The following is a 24,376-nucleotide window of genomic DNA, read 5'->3' on the forward strand; positions in this document are numbered from 1 at the left end:
ATATGATTCATTTTTTCTCCTTTTTTACATATATTTCTTTTTTACTTTTTCTAGTGATTGCCCTAGAGTTTACAATATACGTTTACAAGTAGTGCAAGTCCACTTTCAAATAACACTATACACTTCACAGGTAATGTGAGTACTTTATAATAACAAAACAATCCTAATTCTTTCCTCCCATCCCTTGTTTCACTGCTATAATTTATTTCACTTATTTATAAGTATACATAAGATATATATACACACACACAATATATGTACATAAGCATAAATACTTGAATATATCACTGCTGTTATTATTTGAACAAGCTGTTATCTGTTAGATCAATTAAGAATAAGAAAAATAAAGTTTTTATTTTGCCTTCACTTATTCCTTCTTCCATGCTTTTCCTTTCTTGATGTAGATCCAAGTTTATGACCTATATTATTTTCCTTCTCTCCATAGAACTCAACCTTTCTTGCAAGACAGGTCTCCTTGTTACAGATTCTCTCCATTTTTGTTTGTCTGAGAAAGTCTTCATATCTCCTTCACTTCTGAAGGACATTTCTAAAGGGTTTAGAATTCTAGATTGATGGGGGTTTTTTTGTTTATTCTCTAAACTTTAAGTGCTTTACAGGTATACTTTGTTTTACTGTGCTTCACAGATATTGTGTTTTTTATAAATTGAAGGTTTGTGGCAACTCTGCATTGAACAAGTCTATTGGCACTACTTTTCCCATAATGTGACTTTTAAGCAATAAAGTTTTTTTTAATTAGGGCATGTACATCATTTTTTTAGACATAATGCTATTGCACACTCAGTAGACTACAGTATAGTATAAACACAACTTATATGCACTGGGAAATCAAAAAATTTATATGACTCGCTTTATTGTGATATTCACTTAATGGCAGTGGCATGGAACTAAACCTGCAACATTTCCTAGGTATGCCTGTATTCTCTTGCTTGCATGGTTTCTGAGAAGTCAGATGCAGTTTTTATCTTTGTCCCTCTATATGTAAGATTCTTTTTTCCTCTGGCTTCTTTCAACATTTTTTCTTTATCTTTGATTTTCTGTGATTTGAAAATGATATGCCTAGATGTAGTGGGTTTTTTGGCATTTATCTTGCTTTGTGTTCTCTTAGCTTTCTGCATCTGTGATTTGATGTCTGTCATTAATTTGAGGAAATTCTCAGTCATTATTGTTTCAAATATTTCTTCTGTTCTTTCCTCTCTTCCTTTGCTTTCTGGTATTCCCATTACATCTGTGTTACACCTTTTGTAGTTGTCCCACAGTCCTTGGATATTCTGTTCTGTTTTTTTCAGTCTTTGTTCTCTTTGCTTTTCAGTTTTCAAGGATTCTATTGCTATATCCTCTAGCTCAGAGATTCTTTCCTCAGCTGTGTCCAGTCTACTAATAAGCCCATCAAAGGCAGTCTTCATTTATGTTAGTGTTTTTTATCTCAAGCATGTCTTTTTGGTTCTTTCTTAAGATTTGCATCTCTCTGCTTACATTGCTCATCTGTTCTTGCATGCTGTCTACTTTATCCATTGTCCTTTAGCATATTAATCTCAATTGTTTTAAATTTCCCTTCTAATAATTCCAGCATCCCTGCCATGTTTGTTTCTGATGTTTGCTCTGTCTCTTCAAATTGTGTTTTTTGCCTCTTGGTATGTCTTGCAATTTTTTTCTTGATCACCAGACTTGATATACTGGGTAAAAGAAAACTGGTGTAAATAGGTTTTTAGTAACATGGTGTTGTGGTGTGTGGAGAGACGAAGAGTTCTATAGTCCTATGATTAGTTTTCACTCTTTTAGTGAGCCTCTGCCTCTGGACTGAACTCCATGAGTGTTTCTCATTTTTTCTCCCCTCTTAGGTGGGACAGAATGACTAGATTGGGCTGAAGTTGGGTATTTCCCTTCCTCAGGTCAGTTAGGCTCTGATAGTACCTCAGCAGGTTAGGCTCTGGTTAATTAGTTTCCCCTGAGGGTAGACCTTGTTAGGAAGAACAGAGTGCTCTGGGGTATTTTAAAATGGTTCCCTTCCCCCTTTCACTGCAAGAAGCCCAAAGGAATTTTTCTCTGATATTTACTGTGGGAATATGCTCAAGGTACTGGAGATAAACTTCAGAATATTTTGGGGGCCTCCCTGTGACTGGGTCCTATGGAATTTTTAACTCCCAGACTTGTCAACACTGAGCCTCCAGCAATTCGTCAGTAACGGTTCAGGTTTTCCTACCTTGATATTGGTTCCTGTGGCAGTTTCCACTCATGACTCTGCTCCAGTAAGCCGTGCCTCCCTGTATTTGCCTTTCTGTCTAATCTTGAGATCAGCAGTTTACCCTGCTTCTTCCCCTCTCTTTTGGATCCAAGAGGATTTGTTGATTTTTCAGTCTGTTCAGCTTTTCACTTGTTAGAATGGAGTGGTGACTTCCAAGCTCCTTCCATGTGGATCTGGAAACTGGAATTCCAATATGTAGTCTTTTGCCTGTGACTTCTTACACTATTCATATTTGAAGTTCTGTAGTTTTCATGAATAAGCACCTCTCCGTCTGTTGTATACATTTGCTCAATTTCCAGAATGCTGAAATGGTCATTTTTAACGTGGTCATTGTCCAGCTTTATAGTTGCTTTTGGGGGAGAAGATTTGTTAACCTCACCCAGTCAACTGGAAGTGAATCCTGTACAATATATTTTAAATACACTATAGTTGCATATAAATGTTCCCTGAAATTCTATATGTAAAGTGCTGACTAGGGTCTAATGGTAATTACTCTAACTTTCTTCACTACAGGGTCTGTGTAGGTCAGATCCCTTCTTAATGAGAGTAAGGTTATCTACTGAACACAGAAAGCTAAGCTTTGATGAGTGGAGAAAGAAGGGTTTCCTGTTACTGGGTCATAGTAAGCACATTCCCCACTTATGCTGCACAAGACCTGAGAAGTGGAATATGAGAAGGCAGCACTTAATTTATTGGTTTCCTTCATTTCTAAAACTAATGAGTCGCCTGCCTGTGTTTCATGATGGCTCATGCTAGTCTGTGTATTCACCATAGAAACTAACTTTACAAAGGTACTGGGCATGCATGAATATATTCTATGGACTTAGTTCAAAATGAATGATGGACAGTTAAATGTATAATCCCCTGTAATATTTGGAGTTCTCACATTTGATAGGACTGGGTTTCGCTTAGCCATCTTGAGTCTGTTATAGTCTTATTCAACAACTTCCAAAGATATTTCAAGTTATTAGATATTTTTGTTTACATGTAAGTTGATTTAATGCATTCAAAAAGTTTTTCCGGGCTAGTGAAATAGTTTCAACTGATTGCAACATAACCAATAATTTCCTCAAATGCCATATTGGCAAAAAAAAAGAAAAAAAAGTTGAAAATAAGCCTCCCAAATTGTGTTTTTCATTTATACCCAATGTTGTTACATTTGCTACTCTTAATCATTATACATATTTTATCTCAGTAATATCATCCTAGCTCAGATGGTTTTCACTTCATTTTGAGCTATTGAAATTACCTCATTAGATTCTCTGCCTGTATGTAGTCCCTTTCATTCCATGCCATTTTATACATTGCAGTAAAACCAATCTCCTTAAAATGATGTTATTAACATGTGACTTTCCTTGGCAAGAGCATTTGACAGTTCCCTGTTGCTTACCCAAGGTGGCATCCAAATTATGCAGGCTGTTCACGGTCCTAGCCCACTCTGACCTTCCAGATTTCCTCTCTCTGCTGTCTGAAACAGATCTTATGCTTCAGTCTTAGGAAAAAAAGGCACTGTTCTCAGAGCCTGTCTTGTCCATTACTCCTCACCTGTGTTCATTTTCTTTCTGCTTCTAAAATGCCCTTCTTAACTCCTCTCCAACTTTCTAAATTCTACTCATTGTTCTTCTCATCACAATATAATCTTACTTGACCATTCAAACCTTAAACTCCTATAGCACTGTGTAAACCAATAATTGTTTCTGTTGTTGGTTTTTAGTGCATTTTCCTTATTTTCCTAGTCAGGTTATATATATATAATTCCTTAGTTATTCCTTAGGCAATATATAGAATTTATTTTTTTGAAATTTGTCCTGTGTCCTTTACATTTCCAGTGCTGGACTTTGTTCAGAATTAGTTCTTACCTCTTATTAAATATCTAGTAATGCCTCAACCTTAGAAAAATAATTTAGAATTACTTATTTATTCAACAGAATTTCCAAAGATAAATATTCCAGTTAGGCCAATATGATGCAAGTGTTCACTTAGAAAAATTACTGTTGTGTGGAAGAGAACAAAATGGCACTCTACCTGAATATTAAAATATAAAACCATAATGAAACTTACAATATGGTCATTTATTTTGAAGAATTATGAGATTTTAATATGTTTTTCTCCTGTAAATGATTGAATCAAAGTTAGTATTCAATAAATATTAATTTAGGTGTGAAATCAACTAAGAGGCATGCTGTTTGCTGCAGGCAAATACAAAGAAGATAGAGCTTTATAATTATTATATATCATTAGGGAATAAGCATGTGGAAAGGTGGTGTTTTATTTCGATTATATTTTACTGTATAGAAAGTGAGTTCCACATGCGACCATGTTTTATTCATCTTTGCAAACTCACTACATAGATGCTTGATGAATTATTTCAAACAACAGACATTTTAAACTGAGTCTTGAAGGTTAAGTCACCATTTGTGGGGCAGAGCAAGGAAGGGAGTGAAGGAGTTCCAGGAGGAGGGTATAGTGTTGCAGAGTTCCAGAGGGGCGAGACAATGAGTCCCACTGAAGGAACTGCAAGTAGTTAGAACTGCTGGAGTTTGGAGTGCCATGGGGAGACGGGGAGCAGGTAAGGCTGAATTGGCATCTATTCAGAAGTACCTAACTAGAGGACCATAGGGCTCCTGGTGTCTGTGATTCTATTCGTTTATCATGCCTGAAGGACAGAGCAGAATAATGTGGTGGGTGACCATTTCTGATTTATTAATGCAATGGTTATTGCACACCTACCTGTTCTATTCCTCTGTGCTCATAAGTCTGTTCTGTAGTCAAGAATTAGAGTAAATATTTGATGTCTTTTTTTAGCTCTCATTCTTCAAGAGCATGAGATTCTAGAGCACAACATCAGCATTTGGTAAAGTGTTTTATACCTTATAGGACTTCAATAAATAGTGAATAAATGAATAAATTCATGAAATTAGAATAGAGAGAAACATCTCAAGGATCAACCTAGTCAGCTATTCAGAAATCACAAGCATTAGAAAATTAAATATTAAATAGATATATGGATCATATTAGTATTTATTAACACATACTAGTATTATTAGATTTATGAACACAGTAACACTTATTGTGTATTTTAATTTTCTGTTCCATATAGAGTTTCATTGTCTATACTAGTGTTTACTGAGATATATATATAAAATATCTTATTGTCCTTAATGGAAAATTTAAAATGGCCATTTAAACACTTTCTCAGTAAATGTGATATCTCTAGACATTGCAACTCTTGATGGCAAAATGCATGAATGATCAACTTTCAAAACATATGCTTTGGGGGGAAGCGATTTATCTGGCAGAAATGTAATTTGCTGATAGGAGTTCGATAGGTGTCCAGAGCCCTAATGTTTCCTCGTAAGATGTAATCATTGGGCTTAGTTAAGAAAAAGAAAAGGGAGGAACCATGATGTAAAATTCTCGACTCTTGAGTCCAGAAATATCCTTTACCTTTTTCATAACAATCCAAAGATATTACTGTTTTTCTTCATTAAAGGAAAGGATATAAATATTGCTTTATGTTAAAGCAACAGCTTTGTTAATGGTTTAAAAAAATACTTCCAGTAGGTTTATAGTATATGTGGCAAACAAGAGCTTAAACCACAAGATTGTACTTTGAAGTAATGGATAATATTTAGAGAAGTTTTAATATATGAGTGACACGATTAATAAATTATTTTTGTAGTCATAGGACTAAACTCATTTGGGTCAGGAAATGAGTAAAGCAACTATATTTTTGCAATTCTTCTATAAAATTATCAGGCTAAGTAACAATCTTTTGGAAAACATTTATATCTTCACAGTATGCAGTGGGGGATTGTTGGGGATCTCTTTTTTTTTTTTAAGTGCAATTTACCTAAGTTTATTTATTTATTTATTTTGGGGGGTAGATTATGAAACTTTATTTTTTTTATTGAAGTAACATTGGGTTATAACATTATATAAACTTCAAGTGTATATCATTCTATTTAGATTTCTGTGTAGATTACATCATGTTCACCACCCAAAGACTAATTACCAGCCATCACCATAGACAAGTGCCTACCTGCCCCTTTCGCTCTCCTCCCTCCCCCTTTCCCCTTTGGTAACAACCAATCCAATCTCTGTCTCTATGTGTTTATCTGTTGTTGTTTTTACCTCCTGTTTATGAATGAGATCAAACAGTATTTGACTTTCTCCCTCTGACTTATTTTGCTCAGCATAATACTCTCAAGGTCCATCCATGTTGTCACAAATGGCCAGATTTATCCTTTTTATGGCTGAGTAGTATTCCATTGTTTATATATACCACATCTTCTTTATCCTTTTGTCCCTTGATGGGCACCTAGGTTGCTTCCAAGTCTTGGCTATTGTAAATAATGCTGCAGTGAGCATAGGGGTGCATATATCTTTAAGCATTCATGTTTTTGTGTTCTTTGGATAAATATGCAGCAGTGGAATAGCTGGATCATATGGTAGTTCTATTCTTAATTTTTTGTGGAAGCTCCGTACTGTTTTCCATAGAGATTGAACCAGTTTTCACTCCCACCAGCAGTGTATGAGAGTTCCCTTCTCTCCACATCCTCTCCAACACTTGTTATTTCTTGTCTTGTTAATTATAGCCATTCTGATGGGTGTGAGGTGATATCTCGTTGTAGTTTTGGTTTGCATTTCCCTAATAATTAGTGATGCTGAACATGTTTTCATATGCCTGTTTGCCATCTGTATATCTTCTTTGGAGAAATGTCTGCTCAGATCTTTTGCCTATTTTGTAGTTGGATTGTTAGGTTTTTTGTTGTTGAGATGTGTGAGTTCTTTATATATTTTGGATATTAATGTCTTATCAGATATTAGGTTTGCAAATATCTTCTGCCAATTGTTTGGCTGTCTTTTTGTTTTGTTGATGGTCTTCTTTGCTCTGCAGAAGGCTTTTAGTTTGATGTAGTCCCATTTGTTTATTTTTTCTTTTGTTTCCCTTGCCTGGTCAGACATGGTATTTGAAAATATTCTGCTAAGACCAATGATGATGAGCATACTGTCTCATCTAGAAGTTCTATAAGTTTCATGGTTTCACGTCTTACAATCAAGTCTTTAATCCACTTTGAGTTAATTTCTGTGTATGGTGTAAGATAATGGCCTACTTTCATTCTTTTGCATGTGGCTGTCCAGTTTTCCCAACACCATTTATTGAAGAAACCCTCCTTTCTCCATTGTATGTTCTTGTATGTTCCCTTGTTGAAAATTAGCTATCCATACATGTGTGGGTTTATTTCTTGGCTCTCAATTCTGTTCCACTGATTTATCTGTCTGTTTTTGTGCCAGTACAATACTGTTTTGATTACTATGGCTTTGTAGTATATTTTGAAATCAGGGAGTGTGACCTCCAGCTTTGTTCTTTCTTCTCAGGATTCCTTTGGCTATTCAGTGTCTTTTGTTCCATATAAATTTTAGGATTCTTTGTTCTATTTCTGTGAAAAGTGTCATTGGAACTTTGATGGGGATTGCATTGAATCTGAAGATTGCTTTAGGAAGTATGGACATTTTAACTATGTTAATTCTTCCAATCCGAGAGCATGGAATATCTTTCTATTTCTTTGTGTCTTCTATTTCTTTCAACAATGGTTTATAGTTTTCAGTGTACAGGTCTTTCACCTCCTTGGTTAAATTTATTCCTAGGTATTTTATTCTTTTTGTTGTAATTGTAAATGGGATTGTATTCTTAATTTCTCTTTCTGCTACTTTGTTGTTAGTGTATAGAAATGCAACTGATTTTTCTATGTTGATTTTGTATCCGGCAACTTTACCATATTCATTTATTATTTCTAAAAGCTTTTTGGTGGATTCTTTAGGGTTTTCTATATATACTAAATCATGTTATCTGCAAATAGTGACCGTTTCACTTCTTCCTTTCCATTTTGGATCCCTTTTATTTCTTTTTCTTACCTGATTGCTCTGGTTAGGAGTTCCAATACTATGTTAAATAAGAGTGTTGAAGTGGGCATCCTTGTCTCGTTCCTGTTCTTAGAGGGATAGCTTTCAGTTTTTCTCCATTGAGTATGATATTAGCTGTGGCTTTGTTCTATATGACCTTTATTATGTTGAGATACTTTCCTTCTATACCCATTTTATTCAGAGGGTTTTTTTTTAACTTTTTATTAAGATTATGATAGTTTACAACCTTGTGAAATTTCAGTTGTACATTATTGTTAGTCATGTTGTAGGTGCACCCTTCACCTTTGTGCCCTCCCCCAACCCCCGCTTTCCCCTGGTAACCACCAATCAGTTCTCTTTGTCTATATGCTAACTTCCACCTATGAGTGGAGTCATACAGAGTTCGTCTTTCTCTATGTGGCTTATTTCATTTAACATAATACCTTCAAGGTCCATCCATGTTGTTGTGAATGGGATGATTTTGTCCTTTTTTATGGCTGAGTAGTATTCCATTGTATATATATATATATATATATATATATATATATATATATATATATACCATGTCTTCTTTATCCAGTCATCAGTTGATGGGCACTTAGGTTGCTTCCACGTCTTGGCTATTGCAAATAATGCTGCGATGAACATAGGGGTGCATGGGACTTTTGGAATTGCTGATTTCAAGTTCTTTGGAGAGATACCCAGTAGTGGGATGACTGGGTCATATGGTATTTCAATTTTTAATTTTTTGAGAAATCTCCATACTGTTTTCCTTAGTGGCTGCACCAGTTTGCATTCCCACCAACAGTGTATGAGGGTTCCTTTTTCTCCACAACCTCTCCAACATTTGTCACTTTTTGTTTTGGTTATTTTTGCCATTCTAACAGGTGTAAGGTGATATCTTAGTATAGTTTTGATTTGCATTTCCCTGATGATTAGTGATGCTGAGCATCTTTTCATGTGTCTATTTGCCATCCTTATATCTTCTTTGGAGAAATGTCTGTTCATGTCCCCTGGCCATTTTTTGATCGGGTTGTTTGATTTTTTTGTTGTTGAGCTGTGTGCGTTCTTTATATATTATGGAGATTAACCCTTTGATATATAACTTGTAAATATTTTTTCCCAACTAGTGGGGTTTTTTTTGTTTCAATCCTGTTTTCCCTTGTCTTGAAGAAGCTCTTTAGACTGATGAAGTCCCCTTTGTTTATTCTTTCTATTGTTTCCCTCGTCTGAGGAGTTATGGTGTACAAAAAGATTCTTTTGATGCTGATGTCAAAGAGTGTACTGCCTATATTCTCTTCTAGAAGACTTATTGTTTCAGTTCTAATCTTTAGGTCTTTGGTCCATTTTGAGTTTATTTTTGTGAATGGTGAAAAAGAATGGTCAATTTTCATCCTTTTACATGTGGCTGTCCAGTTTTCCCAGCACCATTTGTTGAAGAGACTTTCTTTTCTCCATTGTAGGCCCTCAGCTCCTTTGTTGAAGATTAGCTGTCCATAGATGTGTGGTTTTATCTCTGGGCTTTCAATTCTGTTCCATTGATCTGTGCACCTGTTTTTGTGCCAGTACCATGCTGTTTTGACTACTGTAGCTTTGTAGTATGCTTTGAAGTCAGGGATTGTGATGCCTGCAGCTTTGTTCTTTTTTCTCAGGATTGCTTTAGCAATTCGGGGTCTTTTGTTGCCCCATATGAATTTTAGGATTCTTTGTTCTATTTCTGTAAAGAACATCATTGGGATTCTGATTGGGATAGCATTGAATCTGTAGATTGCTTTAGGTAGTATGGACATTTTCACTATGTTTATTCTTCCAATCCATGTGCATGGAATGTCTTTCCATCTCTTTATGTCGTCATCAATTTCTTTCAGGAAAGTCTTGTAGTTTTCGTTGTATAGGTCTTTCACTTCCTTGGCTAAATTCACCCCAAGGTATTCTATTCTTTTTGTTGTGATTGTGAATGGGATTGAGTTCTTGAGTTCTTTTTCTGTTAGTTCGTTGTTAGAGTATAGAAATGCTACTGATTATTCAGAGTTTTTATCATAAATGTATGCTATATCTTGTCAAATGCTTTCTCTGCATCTATTGAGATGATCATGTCATTTTTATTCTTCATTTTGTTAATGTGGTGTATCACATTGATTGTTTTGCAGATGTTGAACCATCCCTGCATCCCTGGAATAAATCACATCTGATCATGGTGTATGATCTTTTTAATGTATTGTTGTATTTGAGTTGCTAGTATTTTGTTGAGGATTTTGCATCGATGTTCATCAGTAATATTGGCCTGGAATTTTCTTTCTTTGTGTTGTCCTTCTCTGGTTTTGGTATCAGGGTAATGTTAGCTTCATAGAATGAGTTAGGAAGCTTCCCCTCCTCTTCAGTTTTTTGAAGAGTTTGAGAAGGATAGGTATTAAGTCTTCTTTGAATGTTTGGTAGAATTCACCAGGGAAGCTGTCTGGTCCTGGACTTTTATTTTGGGGAGTTTTTTGATTACTCTTTTGATCTCCTTACCAGGGATTGGTCTATTCAAATTCTCTATTTCTTCTTGATTCGGTTTTGGAAGGTTGTATGAATCTAAGAATTTATTCATTTTTTCTAGATTATTCAATTTGTTGGTGTATAGCTTTTTGTAGTATTCTCTTATAATCTTTTGTATTTCTGAGGTGTCCATTGTAATTTCTTGTCTTTCATTTCTGATTTTATTTGAGCTTTCTCTCTCTTTTTTTTTGGTGAGTCTAGCTAAAGATTTGTCAATTTTGTTTATCTTTTCAAAGAACTAGCTCTTTGTTTCATTGGTATTTTTTCTATTTTTTTTTTTTTAGTCTCTATTTCATTTATCTCCACCCTGATTTTTATTATTTCCTTCCTTCTACTGATTTGCAGCTTTGTTTGTTCTTCTTTTTCCAGTTCCTTTAGGTGCACTGTCAGAGTGTGTATTTGAGATTTTTCTTATTTGTTGAGGGAACCCTGTATTGCTATAAACTTCCCTCTTTGAACCACTTTTGCTGTATCACATAAATTTTTGGAATGTTGTATTTTTATTTTCATTTGTCTCCAAGTATTTTTGGGTTTCTTCTTTGATTTCTTCATTGAACCAATCGTTGTTCCAGTAGCATTTTGTTTAATCTTCATATATTTGTGTCTTTTCTGATTTTCTTCCTGTAGTTGATTTCTGGTTTCAGACTGTTGTGGTCAGAAAAGATGCTTGGTATCATTTCAGTTTTATCTGTTCTAGGAAACTGTTCTTTACCTTCTACCTGCATCTTCCCTGTCTGTTGGATTTTAAATTCCTCACCTACAACCTCCCATGTACTGTGCCTCTCTCCTGCTCTATACTACTAAGAAGTTCCTCAACTTTCACAGTCTTCACCTCAAATATAATAATCTTTGACATGAAGATAGTTACTTGAATCTTTAATGAACCTAAAGTTCTTTCACCTGACTTAGCAATTGGAAAGCTAAAGGAGAGTGAGCAAATATCACATTGGAATAGTAGTAAAAACAAAGGCTTTATGATAGCTTTTGTGATCAGGCATTTTAGATATGAATTTATTTATAAATGATTGATTTTTCATTTGGGACATCGAGTTCTTCCAATTTTTATAGAGACAGCATTTTATTCTTTGTAGACTGTAAATATAAGATGTGATTGACAAAATCTTTAAGATTCCATTTTGTTACCCTGGGGAGAATTATACTCTTTAGTAATTTTAAAAATGCTTCCTCACTATTATTCTGTAGGCCTTCCATCAAGTAACAAATATCAGACTCACAGCTGCATAGAAGCATTAATGTTTAACAGTAGTCCAATGCAACCGGATATAAACTCTATCAAGTTCTCACCAAGAGAATGGAGTAATAATAAAATTTAAAGGTTGATATTTATATTTTTTTCCAGACATCCTGAGCCATTCACTGCATACTTCCTACCTGGCAGTGATCCTGAGTTTTTTGTAAAACCTCAGGTTGGAGAACTTCTTCCTTTTAACACTAGAGGAACTGTCATCACTGTGGGATTTAAACCGCAAATGTACAGTAAGAAATACAAAGCAAATTTAGTAGTACAGGTGAGTTCTGTAAAAGCAATAGTCAAGGATGTTTGATGTTAGTAAAGGCGTTAAATGAATTAGGGAGAAAAGGTTTCACCCAGTGATCGCAGGTAAAGAATAACAACATTATCTTGGAAAAGTCAACATATTTCAACTGCTCTGTCTTGTTTTAATTTCTTTTTGTCCAGTAAAGAACTTTCAAAATATGAAATATGACAAAAATTTGCCATCACCAGTGGAAAGTAAGAAATTATTTACCTCTTCCATATTAAGGAAATATGGAAGAGATAAATAATTACTGTAAAGTGATTTGTATATTCACATATTATTTTCTTTTTTTATTTATGTTTTTTTTTATATTTTGAGGAAGATTAGCCCTGAGCTAACTACTGCCAGTCCTCCTCTTTTTGCTGAGGAAGCCTGGCCCTGAGCTAACATCGTACCCATCTTCCTCTACTTTCCATGTGGGACGCGTGCCAAGTGGTGCCATGTCTGCACCCGGGATCCGAAGCAGCGAACCCCGGGCCGCGGAGAAGCGGAACGTGTGAACTTAACTGCTGCGCCACCGGGCCGGCCCCTCACATCTTATTTTCCATAATAACCTAGTCAAAGACTTTAGGTGATTTGAGGTAGAGATTTTGGAACCTATGATTTAAGGCATAAGGTATTGTCAAAATGTTAAAGTCTAAAATGAAGAAAATTAAATAGAAGATAAAATTTATTTTGAATTGAAAAAAGCACAATGTAAAATGGGCCATTAATATAAAAGATGGTAAAGTGATCATTTTATTTAAAGTTAAATAAATAAGATCAAAAAAATTTTGAAAATTTATCTGGTAAGCAAAATTTCTCCACAAAATTTCACAAATCTATTCTACTCAGAACTTTTCAGCTAAAGGCAACTTTCAAATTATTTCTGAAAAGATATCTATTGCCACTGTCTATTTTCAGTAGCACAGGCACAAAGGATGTGTGGTCATGTTTCAAGACACAACTACTTGATGCTAAAGTGATTACTAGACTTCTAAATAAGACACTAATTAGGCAGTGCCACGGGCAGACAAATGTGTTGTTACTGTCTTAATGAATAGAGAAAAGGAATAATGTTGAATATTGCTTGCAAAAATTATTTATATTTTTCATCTTTCTGAGAGTCCTTATAACCCGAGTAATGAAAATGTAGAGCCTCTGGAGCCTTGCTGTACATATCCTTTTGCTGCATTGATACTCGATTCAAAGTGATCATATTGTTGAACCTGCCTCTCAAGAAATAATTATATACTTTAAGGGGATAAAACGACATCTTTAAAAATAGATTTACAAATTAAAATGGTGTTCATTTTATTTAGCATACAGTAGACATTTCTGAAATTAACTACTTAAGAAGCTCTACCAACAAAATCTGCCTGGTTTCCCGTGTAGATTTGACAATTAAATCACTGGCAGCAGAATTGAGGGGTTTCTGTGAGCGAATAAGTTGGTATATGGGATCAACTGAGAAGATGACATTTTCATTTAGTCTGAAGTAGTACAGTTTGACAAAGCTTATGTGGGGAAAATTGAGATTGAAATGTGTTTGTCACTATTTTGTTGATTCTATTTTTATTATGGAAAATTCCAAATATGTGTAGAAATAGAATAATTTACCTCCATGTACTCATCATCTGGTATGAACACTTAGCAACTCACGGCCAATCCTTCTTCAGCTCTATTCCCACCCCCTTCCCCACTTTCCATATTATTTTGAAGAAAACCCCAGACACCCTATTATCTGCAAATATTTCCTATTAATCTCTAAAAGATAAAAATCATAACCATGATACCATTATCACATCGAAAAATAATTCCTTAATATCAGCACTTATCAAATATTCATTTAGTGTTCAAATTTCCAATTGACTCATAAATCTCATATTTCTTAACTTAAAAAAATCTGTATAGACTTAAAGGAAATTGCAAAAATAGTACATAGAGTTCTGTGACTCCTTCTCCCATCTTCTCCCAATGGTGACATCTTTTATAGCTGTAGTAAAATATCAAAACAAGGAAATTGCCATTGATAAAATACTGGTAACTAGGCTAGAGACCTTATTCCATTTTTAGCATTTTTCGCACGTATTTGTGCGTGTGCGTGTGTGTGTGTGTGTGCGTGTGTGTGGTTTTAGGCCATTTGAACCCATGTGTAGATGTATATGGCTACAGTCACAACTGAGCTACACAACTCTTCCATTGCCACGAGGAACTGTGTCATGCTAACCTTTTATAGTCGTGTCCAACACTGTAACTCCCTCTCTATCCCTGGCAACCATTTATCTTTTCTCCATCTCCATGATTTTATAATTTCTAGAATATTATATAAATGGAACCATACTCTATGTCACCTTTTGAGACTGGCTTGTTATGCTAAGTATAATGCTTTTGAGATTCACAAAAGTTACTGCATATATCAAATCAATGATTTTGAAATCATGGTTCAAACATTGTCTTACTCAAAACCCTGCTCTTAATGACAACACTGTGATGTCTCACATGATAAAAGTGAAGAATTTAAAAGGTAATTCATTATCTAAATGAAAATTATTGTTTACATATCATCTTTTTAAAAATATTGATTTTATGCATTGTCAATTAATACCTGTAACATAAATGAAACATGATCTTCATTGTGCTTTACTTGGAAGTAAGAATGAGGATTTTTAAGAATAGTTTAGTTAAATATTAGCCTACATGAACTTCAACAATCACATTAGCAAGCTTCGTAATTTCCCTTTCAATTAAACCATATTTAGAGTGATTAAAAACTGCCTTTCCCTCACTATTAAACAAGGTATGTGGCACTGGCTTAGAGAGACTTAAGTTAACTTGATCAGACTGTTAAAAAAAGCAGTGCTACTCAAAGAGAGTAGATAGTCCACTCAACTTTCCGTGGTGGACATGATAAATCTTACATAGTTTATATAAAAATCTGAGTACCATCAGAATTATCCAATATAAAACATATAATGCTTGTACAAAAGTAATATTTATAGATCTTCCTTGACTTGCAATGGGGTTAGGTCCCAATAAACCCATCCTAAGTTGGAAATATCTTAAGTCGAAAATGCATTTAATACACCTAACCTACTGAAAATCATAGCTTAGCCTTGTCTACCTTAAACATGCTCAGATCACTTACATTAGCCCACAGTTGGGCAAAATCATCTAACGCAAAGCTTATTTTATAATAAAACTTTAAATGTCTCCTGTAATGTATGGAATTCTGTACTGAAAGTGAAAAACAGAACAGTGGTATGGGTACAGAATGGTTGTAAGTGTATTAGTTGTTCACCCTGGTGATGGCAGGGCTGCCTGGGAGCTGCTCTCGCTGCTGCTGCCCAGAATCAAATCACAAGAGAGTATCGTACAGCATATCACCAGACCAGGAAAAGACCAAAATTCAAAACCGGAAGTATGGTTTCTACTGAATGCGTATTGCTTTCACACCATCGAAAAGTAAAAGAAATCATAAGAAGGGACCGTCTGTATATATAGACGGACCTGTTATCTCTAGAGACATAACCGGACATGAGTAACATGTATGTAAATGCATTGCTTTTAAAGGAATTGGTCATTGTCATGAAACTGTGGGAAATGGCATTATCAATATAAATATATCTTGGTTTGTATTTCCTCATAAGCAGATGCTGAAATGAGAATTCAAGTCCAAGTAGCGTATTTGCTATGTGGTCTCAAGAAACAGACATAGAGAAGCCAGGATATGAGACAGAGAGGGAATGGAAACCCAGAAAGGGTGCTTCATCGAGGCAGCTACCACAGTGGGCACCTGGAATTCAATCCCATGGGAGTTCTCTGAGAAATAGTGTGGAATGCACCCCTAGAATATTCACACCCGAGGGGGCCAGGGGTTTGGGTGTTTATATGCCAACTGCCACTGTTCAATCATTGATTGAGGAATGCTCCCAGGGATTGTTAATTCCCTGGAAGCAGAAAAGCTTTCTGGAGTTTCTGAAAAACTCTAAGTCAAAGAGGTGGAGATACTGGCAAATGGAAGTTGGGGCAAGCAGTGAAATGGAAACAGCTGAGGGATGTCGGTGGGCACAGACCACATCTGCTAGTGGATTATCAGTTGTTTCCATTCATAAGAATGTGCCCTTTAAAACAAAGCTTTGGGCATTTATTCTCCGGGTTCTTTGGCTTTGGCTGATCCTTTTTCAGACTAGAGGGACATTACCTAAATATGGAAATGTTATCTGTTTAACAAGTAGTTCTTTTTTAATATTTCTTTAAATAAATAGTTGAGGAGTATAATTGTCAATTTGGGATTCTTTTGTAAAAATTAACACAGTGATTCTATGAGGCGTTAGTGACATGGAGTTATTGACTTATTCCTGTATTATTTTAACTCCTTTTTTATTTATATTTTCAAAAGGAGATTGAGTGTAGAAGATATAGAGCTAGGTCTTTGAAATGTTTTTGAAAACATAAATAATTGTTTTTATTCACAATTTGATTGAGGGAAGTTAACTATAGATATAAGAGCTGTAATATTTAATCTTTATAAAATAAACATATTCTTATTACCATATAGATTGTTGGAAGAAAGGACACGAAGAACTTCTTACAAATATATCTTATATTTGGATTATATATATTTAAGAATATATAGGGCCAGCCAGGTGGTGTAATGGTAAAGTTCACACATTCTGCTTCGGCGGGCCCAGGGTTCTTTGGTTCGGATCCTGGGTGTGGACCTACACACTGCTTGTCAAGCCATGCTGTGGCAGGCGTCCTGCATATAAAATAGAGGAAGATGGGCATGGATGTTAGCTCAGGGCCAGTCTTCCTCAGCAAAAAAGAGGAGGATTGGCAGCAGATGTCAGCTCATGGCTAATCTTCCTCAAAAAGAAAAAGAGAATATACAAATATATATACACACACACTCAGCATCACTTATTGCAAAATTATTTGAATCTTAATTGAAATGCACACAGTAACATTTAGGACTTTACAAATAGTGTGTTTATAGGTAATTATTTTCAAAGAGTCTTGGCGATGTGTCAGGCACAGGTACAAATCCCTACATGTAGTTCCCATTTGTACCCACTAGGTTTCAGATCAGAGTGTACATCCCTTCGTGTAGCTCACTCCTTGTGTACTCACTAAGTGTCAGGCAGGAGAGCAAGTCCCTTTATGTAACTCTCGCATTTGTATTTGTGAAATGGGTCACTTGTAATATAAAAATTTACAATGACATATGCACAGTCACCAAAATGAAGCTTTGTTTTTCAAATTAAACATTCTTATATGAAGTAAAATGTTATTTAACCCAGTTCTAGTGTGGTTCTTGGTTTGTTCCACTATAACTCATTGATTCTGAATACTGAATTACCATGAACACTGGATAGAAGGGCCAGTTATGATTAAAATAGGACCATTCTAGATGTGCAAGAAATTCCTACACTTAACATTCTTTGATAGATAACACTACATGATAAACCCTGATGTTACTGCAATATTCACTTGGCCTGGACTTATCCTGAATGAGTTTTCTGCACATACATGGTATACAAATCTCACTGTGAGAAAGAAGGCCTAGAAAAACACAGGGAGCGTCAGGAAATTCTGCAAGAGCAACAGGATTTAAGTATGAACATAAACATTCAGAAAATGCTAGACTACCTAATTCAATATTGCCACCCTGTGCATATATGCACAAGAAATGAAAGATTTTTAAATAAATCCCTGTATAAGTTGTACTGACTTGGATTTAGATTATGATTCTCATTAGTGATTTTACCCCATGCTCAGTAATTTCAAGCTGTTGTATTAATTATGTACTTTCATAATCTAAAAAACAGAAGATGGATGTATTTTATCAGTCGGTTCTATGGCCACACTTGAGTTCTCATGGGAAAGTTTATCTTGCAAGGTATTGTTTCCATTAGTTACAGTTCACGCTGGGCAACAGTTTCATACAAACCAAAGAGATGGCTTCCTCTTAGATCAGATGGATGCTTAGTTCACCCACAGGGCAGACCTCTAACTGTGAGAAACTTTTTAGTGAACGATGCAGTTTCAGTTTTGTATCTTTCCTGTACCTTACATGCGGAAGAGAGAAAGTGTTAATTTCGTAAACTTTTTTCTACGTGTTTCTCAGTCCCCGGATATTTCATATAAATCTCTCCCTCTCTTTGTTTCCAGACAGAAAATATGTACCAGTTGTACAATGTCAATGGGTTGCCTCAAGCTACCGAGCCACCAAAGAATGTAAAAGCCAAAGTTGACACTACTAACAAGATTTTTGACAGCAAGCCAGTTCAGCAGACCAATTTTATCCGTGAAAATGCTAAACTCATAAGGACAGGGGTGTCCTCTACCATCAAGGGTGCTCCTTTGATGTTGAAGAATAAATAAAAAATCATTTTTTCCAAAATATTTCTTGGTCTTAAGTAGAATTGGACGGATTTTCATGAATGCTATTTCATCTTTTGGAATGTTTCTGAGGAATAATGTTTCAATTATAATAGGCCTTCTATATTTTTTAAAACATTGACTAAATCTATTCTCTGAATATGTTATACCTAATTTCTGAGTTATGTGTATGTTTTAAAATGCAAATACTGGGTTGCAAATATTGAGATCGTCTTATTTTTAAAGTACAAGAGTACATTTGTAGTAAAACTGAAAAATGATTTCAACTTAAAAATCCATGCACAGAAGTGTACGTAGGCCATATGCTCCTATAGTGAGTCTTTAAATAATAAAGGTATATTTCAAAATGATCCAGGGAAAAGTTCATTTTCTGAAAGTAAAGAAAAATATGTTGCTTAGTACTTATCATTGAGCGGAAATATAATAAACAGCTAATGTGGACCATCTTTAAGACAATTTGACACAAAATGACTGGCTCTGCCACGAATCATTCACATGATCTTAAGCAAGTGGCTTAACTTTTTTGTATCCTGTTTCCTTGTGTGCAAAATAAAAGAACTGTAGTAGGACAAGAGTTGGCAAACTATAGCCCGTGGGCCAAACCTAATCTGCCGCCTATTTTTATACAGCCTACTGGTAAGTAAGGATTTTTATATTTTTAAATGGTGGAACAAATCAATGGAAGACTATTGAGTGACACAAGAAAATTACATAAAATTTAAATTTCATTGTCTATAAATAAAGTTTTATGAGAACACAGCCACAGTCATTTCTTTCTGTATTGTCAGTGGCTGCTTTTATGCTCTAACAGCAAAGTTGAGTGGACAGAAAGCATATAGCTGCAAAGCTTAAAATATTTACCCTCTGGTACTTTATAGAAAAAGTTTGGCAACCTTTCTTGGCCTATAGGAACCACTGCGAATGGGTTGATCATAATTTCTCCACATGGTGTTAAGTAGAATTCTGGGGACACATCTGTGGGATCAATTATTCTTGTCTGCAGTGATTGAAGTAGAGGAGAGTGGAGGCCCATGTACCCTAGATTTGCCATCCCTAGAAAGGATAAGAGCTAAAATTCTGTGAATCTCTAAAAGCCCTTCTTGTTCTCTGGCCCTCTAAAGATGTTTCTTTGAGTACAGAGACAGAGCATTTGTCTGTCCTTTCCTCTGCTGTACTGTGTATGTAGGGGGTGGCAGGGTGGTCAGTCTCTGAGTATATTTCTCTCAAAGCCTTCAGAAGACCTCTCGAAATCCTTAGGAAAGTAAAATCACATTTGCCATAATGTACCTAAGTACATTAGATCTCTAAAGATCTAATTGCTTTGATGTTTTGGTGTTTACGGTAATGCACAATATTTAAATAATCTTATACCTTTTTATATTAAGCCTTCTGAGAATCACAATTGCTCTCCAATCTGGAATGCTCCAATACTTGAAATTAAGGTACCCAGAACGGAGTGCATTTGGATTTGACTTTTCTTCATCAGAGACGGGAGTGAGGATGAGATATTGGGAGACATGCTAGTAACTATTTCATGTTGTGAATATTTCAAAAATGCTTAAAATTTTGATGCTAGGTTGTTATGTTTCAAATTTTATTCTGGGTATTACCTTCTTCAGAAGAGGCATCTGTAATTTGAAATGTCAGTGTGCTATTATTTGTCCAAATGAAAATGAGGTGGGGGCAACTCAAGTAGACAAAACTGAATAGTGAAGAAAATTCTAAGAATCCAAAGCTGTCAGAAAAGGATGCAGGAGGAGGAAACTAATGCATTGTATACTTCAGAATATTTCTTAGTCCAGCACTTGTGAATGTCAATGGCTTTTAAAATCAAAGGGCATCAAATCAATTTAGACAGAGCAGTCACATGGGGAGTAACCAGAAAAAGGTCTAATAATGTCTACAGACTTCTTCCTTAACTCTCAGAGAATAAGGACTATGCTTTATTGTGTTGATGTTTATAGCTTCGTATTTGAAAAGGAGTCTGAAAAATCAGTAAGAGGTTTTGCTTGGGGGTTCTTATTTGAGGATCACGACTTGCTCATTAGTATGTGACTTTCCTGTAGAATGAAAGATAAGAGTTTTCTGGGAATCTGAAAGTTCCACATGAAGCTGACACTGTACATTTAAAAATTACATATGCTGATTTAGAATTTTATTGTGAATTCTTTAAACCTTGGTCAAATATGTATTAATTCACTCATGTGTTTATGCCCTTACCTAATAAACAGATGTTAAGTCCTGCTCCAAGTTACGTTCTGTACTCAACCTTGACATAAAATCAAGTGAGCCCTGATCAGACCTTTCCTGCAAGTGCTCCCTGGGTTGGAAAGACAAGTGTAAGCAGGTAGTTTCCAGGCAATATGGAAAGTGCTGTGATTGAGACCTTGGTGTAGAAACAGAGGTGAGGAAATGTCTGGGGAGTGAGAAAAGGCCTCAAGGAAAACGTCACATTTGACCAGGGTATTAATGGAGTTGGAGTCTTCCAGGTATAGAAAGGGAGTATGACCTCTCAGGCTAGAGGAGGAACATATGCCAGAGCATACAAATGTGACAGAACATAGCACATCCAGGAACAAGTAAGCAGTGCTTGGAGCTCAGGATAAATGGTTTGGGGAGTGACAGAAAACGTGGGAACAAATGTAGGTGGGAACAGAGGAGCTTAAGGTAATTCACCTTCTCAGCTCAGGGACTCCATGGAATAAAGGGATAAGAAGATGGGTTCAAATTTGGATGTACTATTTTGTACATATAGATATAGGACACCTATATTGAAATGGCCAGTTAGCAGGTAGATATATTCATATAGAACTTATAACATGGGCTTGATTCTAGTAGAAATTTTTAGACTTATCGGTGACTTATTATGAGTCAAAAGCAAAGCTAAACATGATATTACGCATAGAAAGCTTATACAAGCAGTGGTTCTCAAACTCTAGTATGTGTTAGAATTATCTGAGTTGATTGCTAAAAATGAAGAGTTATAAGGTTCACTCTCCTTCATTCTCAGTCAGTATGTTTGGGGCTAGATGCAAGAATCTACATTTTAACATGTGTTTAGGTGTTTCTAATGTTCACACATTAAGGTAAAATATTAAAAGAAGAGGGGCACTGATACAACTCTGAAAAACAAACATTTTTAAAGAGTAGCAAGCAGAGAGAAGAAGAGGCAGTGGTATAAACTGAGAAGAAATTGATAAAAGAAACGTCTAGATCCTGCTCCCAGCATAGGGGTACACTAGTCAGGGGTCTTGTCCCCACTGAGCCAGCCAACCACATAGCGAGGTACAGTTCCTGGAGAACAGGCTGGACAATGTGGTATATTTACCACTGGGAAGGAAAGGGTTAAGGGGGGCATGTGAGGAGCCTGGGGAAAGTTTTGAGTCCAACCTCCCTGTAAACACACTGTTGAAATATACTTGTCCAAAGAAAAACAATGTCATTCATTTAGGGTCTTTCTTCTAACCAAAATCGGTAAGTAAGGTTTTGTTTGTGGCAACTTCTTTTAGTCTTTTTATTTCTAAAAAGGTCTTCATTTTACTGTCAAATTACACTTTTCCTGGGTATAGAATTCTGAGTTCATAATTATTTTTCCCCTCAGCACTTGGAAGCTATTACCTCATTTTCTATGGCCTTTCTTGTTGATAATGAGAAATCTGTTATATGTCAAGTTATTAACTTCTAAGTAAACTGACTTTTCTTTTCAGCTTTTCAGCTTTTCTTTCATTCTTGATTTCCTAAAACTTTCTCTATGTTTCCAGCAATAGATTTATTATGTTGTTATATTATTATTATTATTATCATCATCATCATTATCATTCTGCTGGGTACTCAAAGTACAGTATCGATTTGAACACTTATATCGCTCTTCAACGTCAGAAAATTCTCAGCTAATATCGAATATTCCTTCTCTGCCAGCGCCTGCATTCTTTATATTCTGGAAAGAGATCTCAAGAGATCAGGGCCTGAAGTTGAAGTGGAAAGGATTTCAGTAGATCTTGTGAGAATCTTAAGGTCTCATGCACGTATTTGACCTGTTACCTCTTTGCCGTGCGGTAGGTGAAGTGTTCAGTGCCATCTTCCAAGTCAGTAATAATTTCTTTGGTAATGTTCTGCTTAGAGTTTATCCTATCTACCGATTTTATTGTCTATTTTTTATTTCTCATATTTCAACTAGTTTTTTATATTCGCCCTTTTAATATATTTAACTACTTGTTTAATATTTTCTTATTCATTTTTGAATGTTAAGTTTTTATCTCTTTGAGTATCTCAGCCATGCTTACTATAAAACATTCGTGAAAATGTTCTATATAATAACATCATCAGGACATAATTCCTGTTCTGATGTTTATCTTGTTGGCTGTCATTCTTAGCATTAGATTTCTTCATGCATTTTAGAATGGTGGATCATAGGCTTATTTAAGGGAGACGTCCTTTTTGCTTTACATTGTTTTTCTTTCACTCTGTGGGCTCCTTCCTCCCTGACAAGAAATTACGGTGCTACTTCCATGAATGTCCTGGGGCCCTTGGTTGAGGAGCAGCTCTTATAATGAGGGCTTGGGCCTCCTCCCTGGTCCGGATGTGAAGGATTTGCAGAACTGGTTAGTGAGCCTCAGGCAGCTCCATAGTGAACTGTAGCCCCAGGCAGCAGTTGTCAGTATTTGTTCACCCTACTTTTAGGAATCATAGCTGTGGATTCAAGCAGTAAGGCTGATTCCATTTCCTCTTTTCACATGAAAGACCTCTAGTCCTTCTTATCCCAAAGGAGGTGAACTTGCCTCTCCCACTGCCTGCTTTGGAACTTGGATGTCAGCTCCATTAACCACTCCAGCTTTCTATATTGTGTTTTGTCTATGGACATGTTTATCTTCTCTAAGTCTCTTTGATTGTATATTTTTATATTGTATCCCTGATTGCTAAATTTTTAGAGCCGAAGGGTATACATCAAAGAAGGAACATTGGGTGCCTTTTTACTAGTGTCTCTGAGTTAATTTTAAACTGCAAATTCCATTAGAGTTTTGGAAATATAATTAATAAAGGAAATCTAATTACTTTCAAGTAGAAATAGCCATGGAGTTTCTAGAGATTTAAATATATAGATTATAATCAGTTACTAAAGTTTTTTTGTTCCTCTGTTTCAGGAGATGCTTAGCTTTTAAAAGTTATGTAAAACTTTGCAATTCAATCAGCTAGTGAAGAATATTAGAACTGGTTCTCCTTCATCAACTATCACTGAGAGGAGCCTTGGTCTCTACATTTTAGGATTAGTTAAGCAATTTTTATGCCCTTTTCTGCCAGAGTTCACATATTCTCACTGAATATCGTATTGTTGGGATCTTTGTATCTTTGCTTGTTAATTAACATATTCCTGAGTAAAACTCTGAAGTACTCTCTGTTTTTAAGCCTTAAAATATTGTGTTTTATAGAGTTTTTAAATCAAGGCCTTATCTTTTTAAAATTATATCTACAAGGAAACAACTCTTTCCTCTTACAAGAAGCATTTCGTTAATCTAAAGTGAAACATTAGCCAATGATCTATTTGTGGATAAGTCTGCATGCTTATGCTTAGACAGATTAGCAGTTAGTCAGATGAACTAGGACTATATTGACGGGTTGATTCCCACCCCTGCATCTCAGCTGAGAAGGTTCCCTAATACACCTCAGGTCGCTGACCACAGGCCGGGAATCCCATGTCCCCAGGCAGTCAGCAGGCCCTGCTCCCTTT

The 24,376-nt window shown here is 35.6% G+C and overlaps 1 protein-coding gene across 1 annotated transcript in view; it reads left to right on the forward strand.

Annotated features, from left to right (window-relative positions):
• Window positions 1-20,896, forward strand: part of CFAP47 (cilia and flagella associated protein 47) — a 423,229-nt gene extending 402,333 nt beyond the window's left edge. Inside the window, exons 63-64 of the mRNA XM_023634518.2 lie at window positions 12,069-12,237; window positions 18,421-20,896. Coding sequence (XP_023490286.2) covers window positions 12,069-12,237; window positions 18,421-18,633 — 382 coding nt within the window. The 3' untranslated portion in view covers window positions 18,634-20,896. The remainder of the gene's footprint in view (window positions 1-12,068; window positions 12,238-18,420) is intronic.
• The last annotated feature ends 3,480 nt before the right edge of the window (window positions 20,897-24,376 follow it).

This window comes from Equus caballus, chromosome X (assembly GCF_041296265.1).
Source record: "Equus caballus isolate H_3958 breed thoroughbred chromosome X, TB-T2T, whole genome shotgun sequence".
NCBI lineage: Eukaryota > Metazoa > Chordata > Mammalia > Perissodactyla > Equidae > Equus > Equus caballus.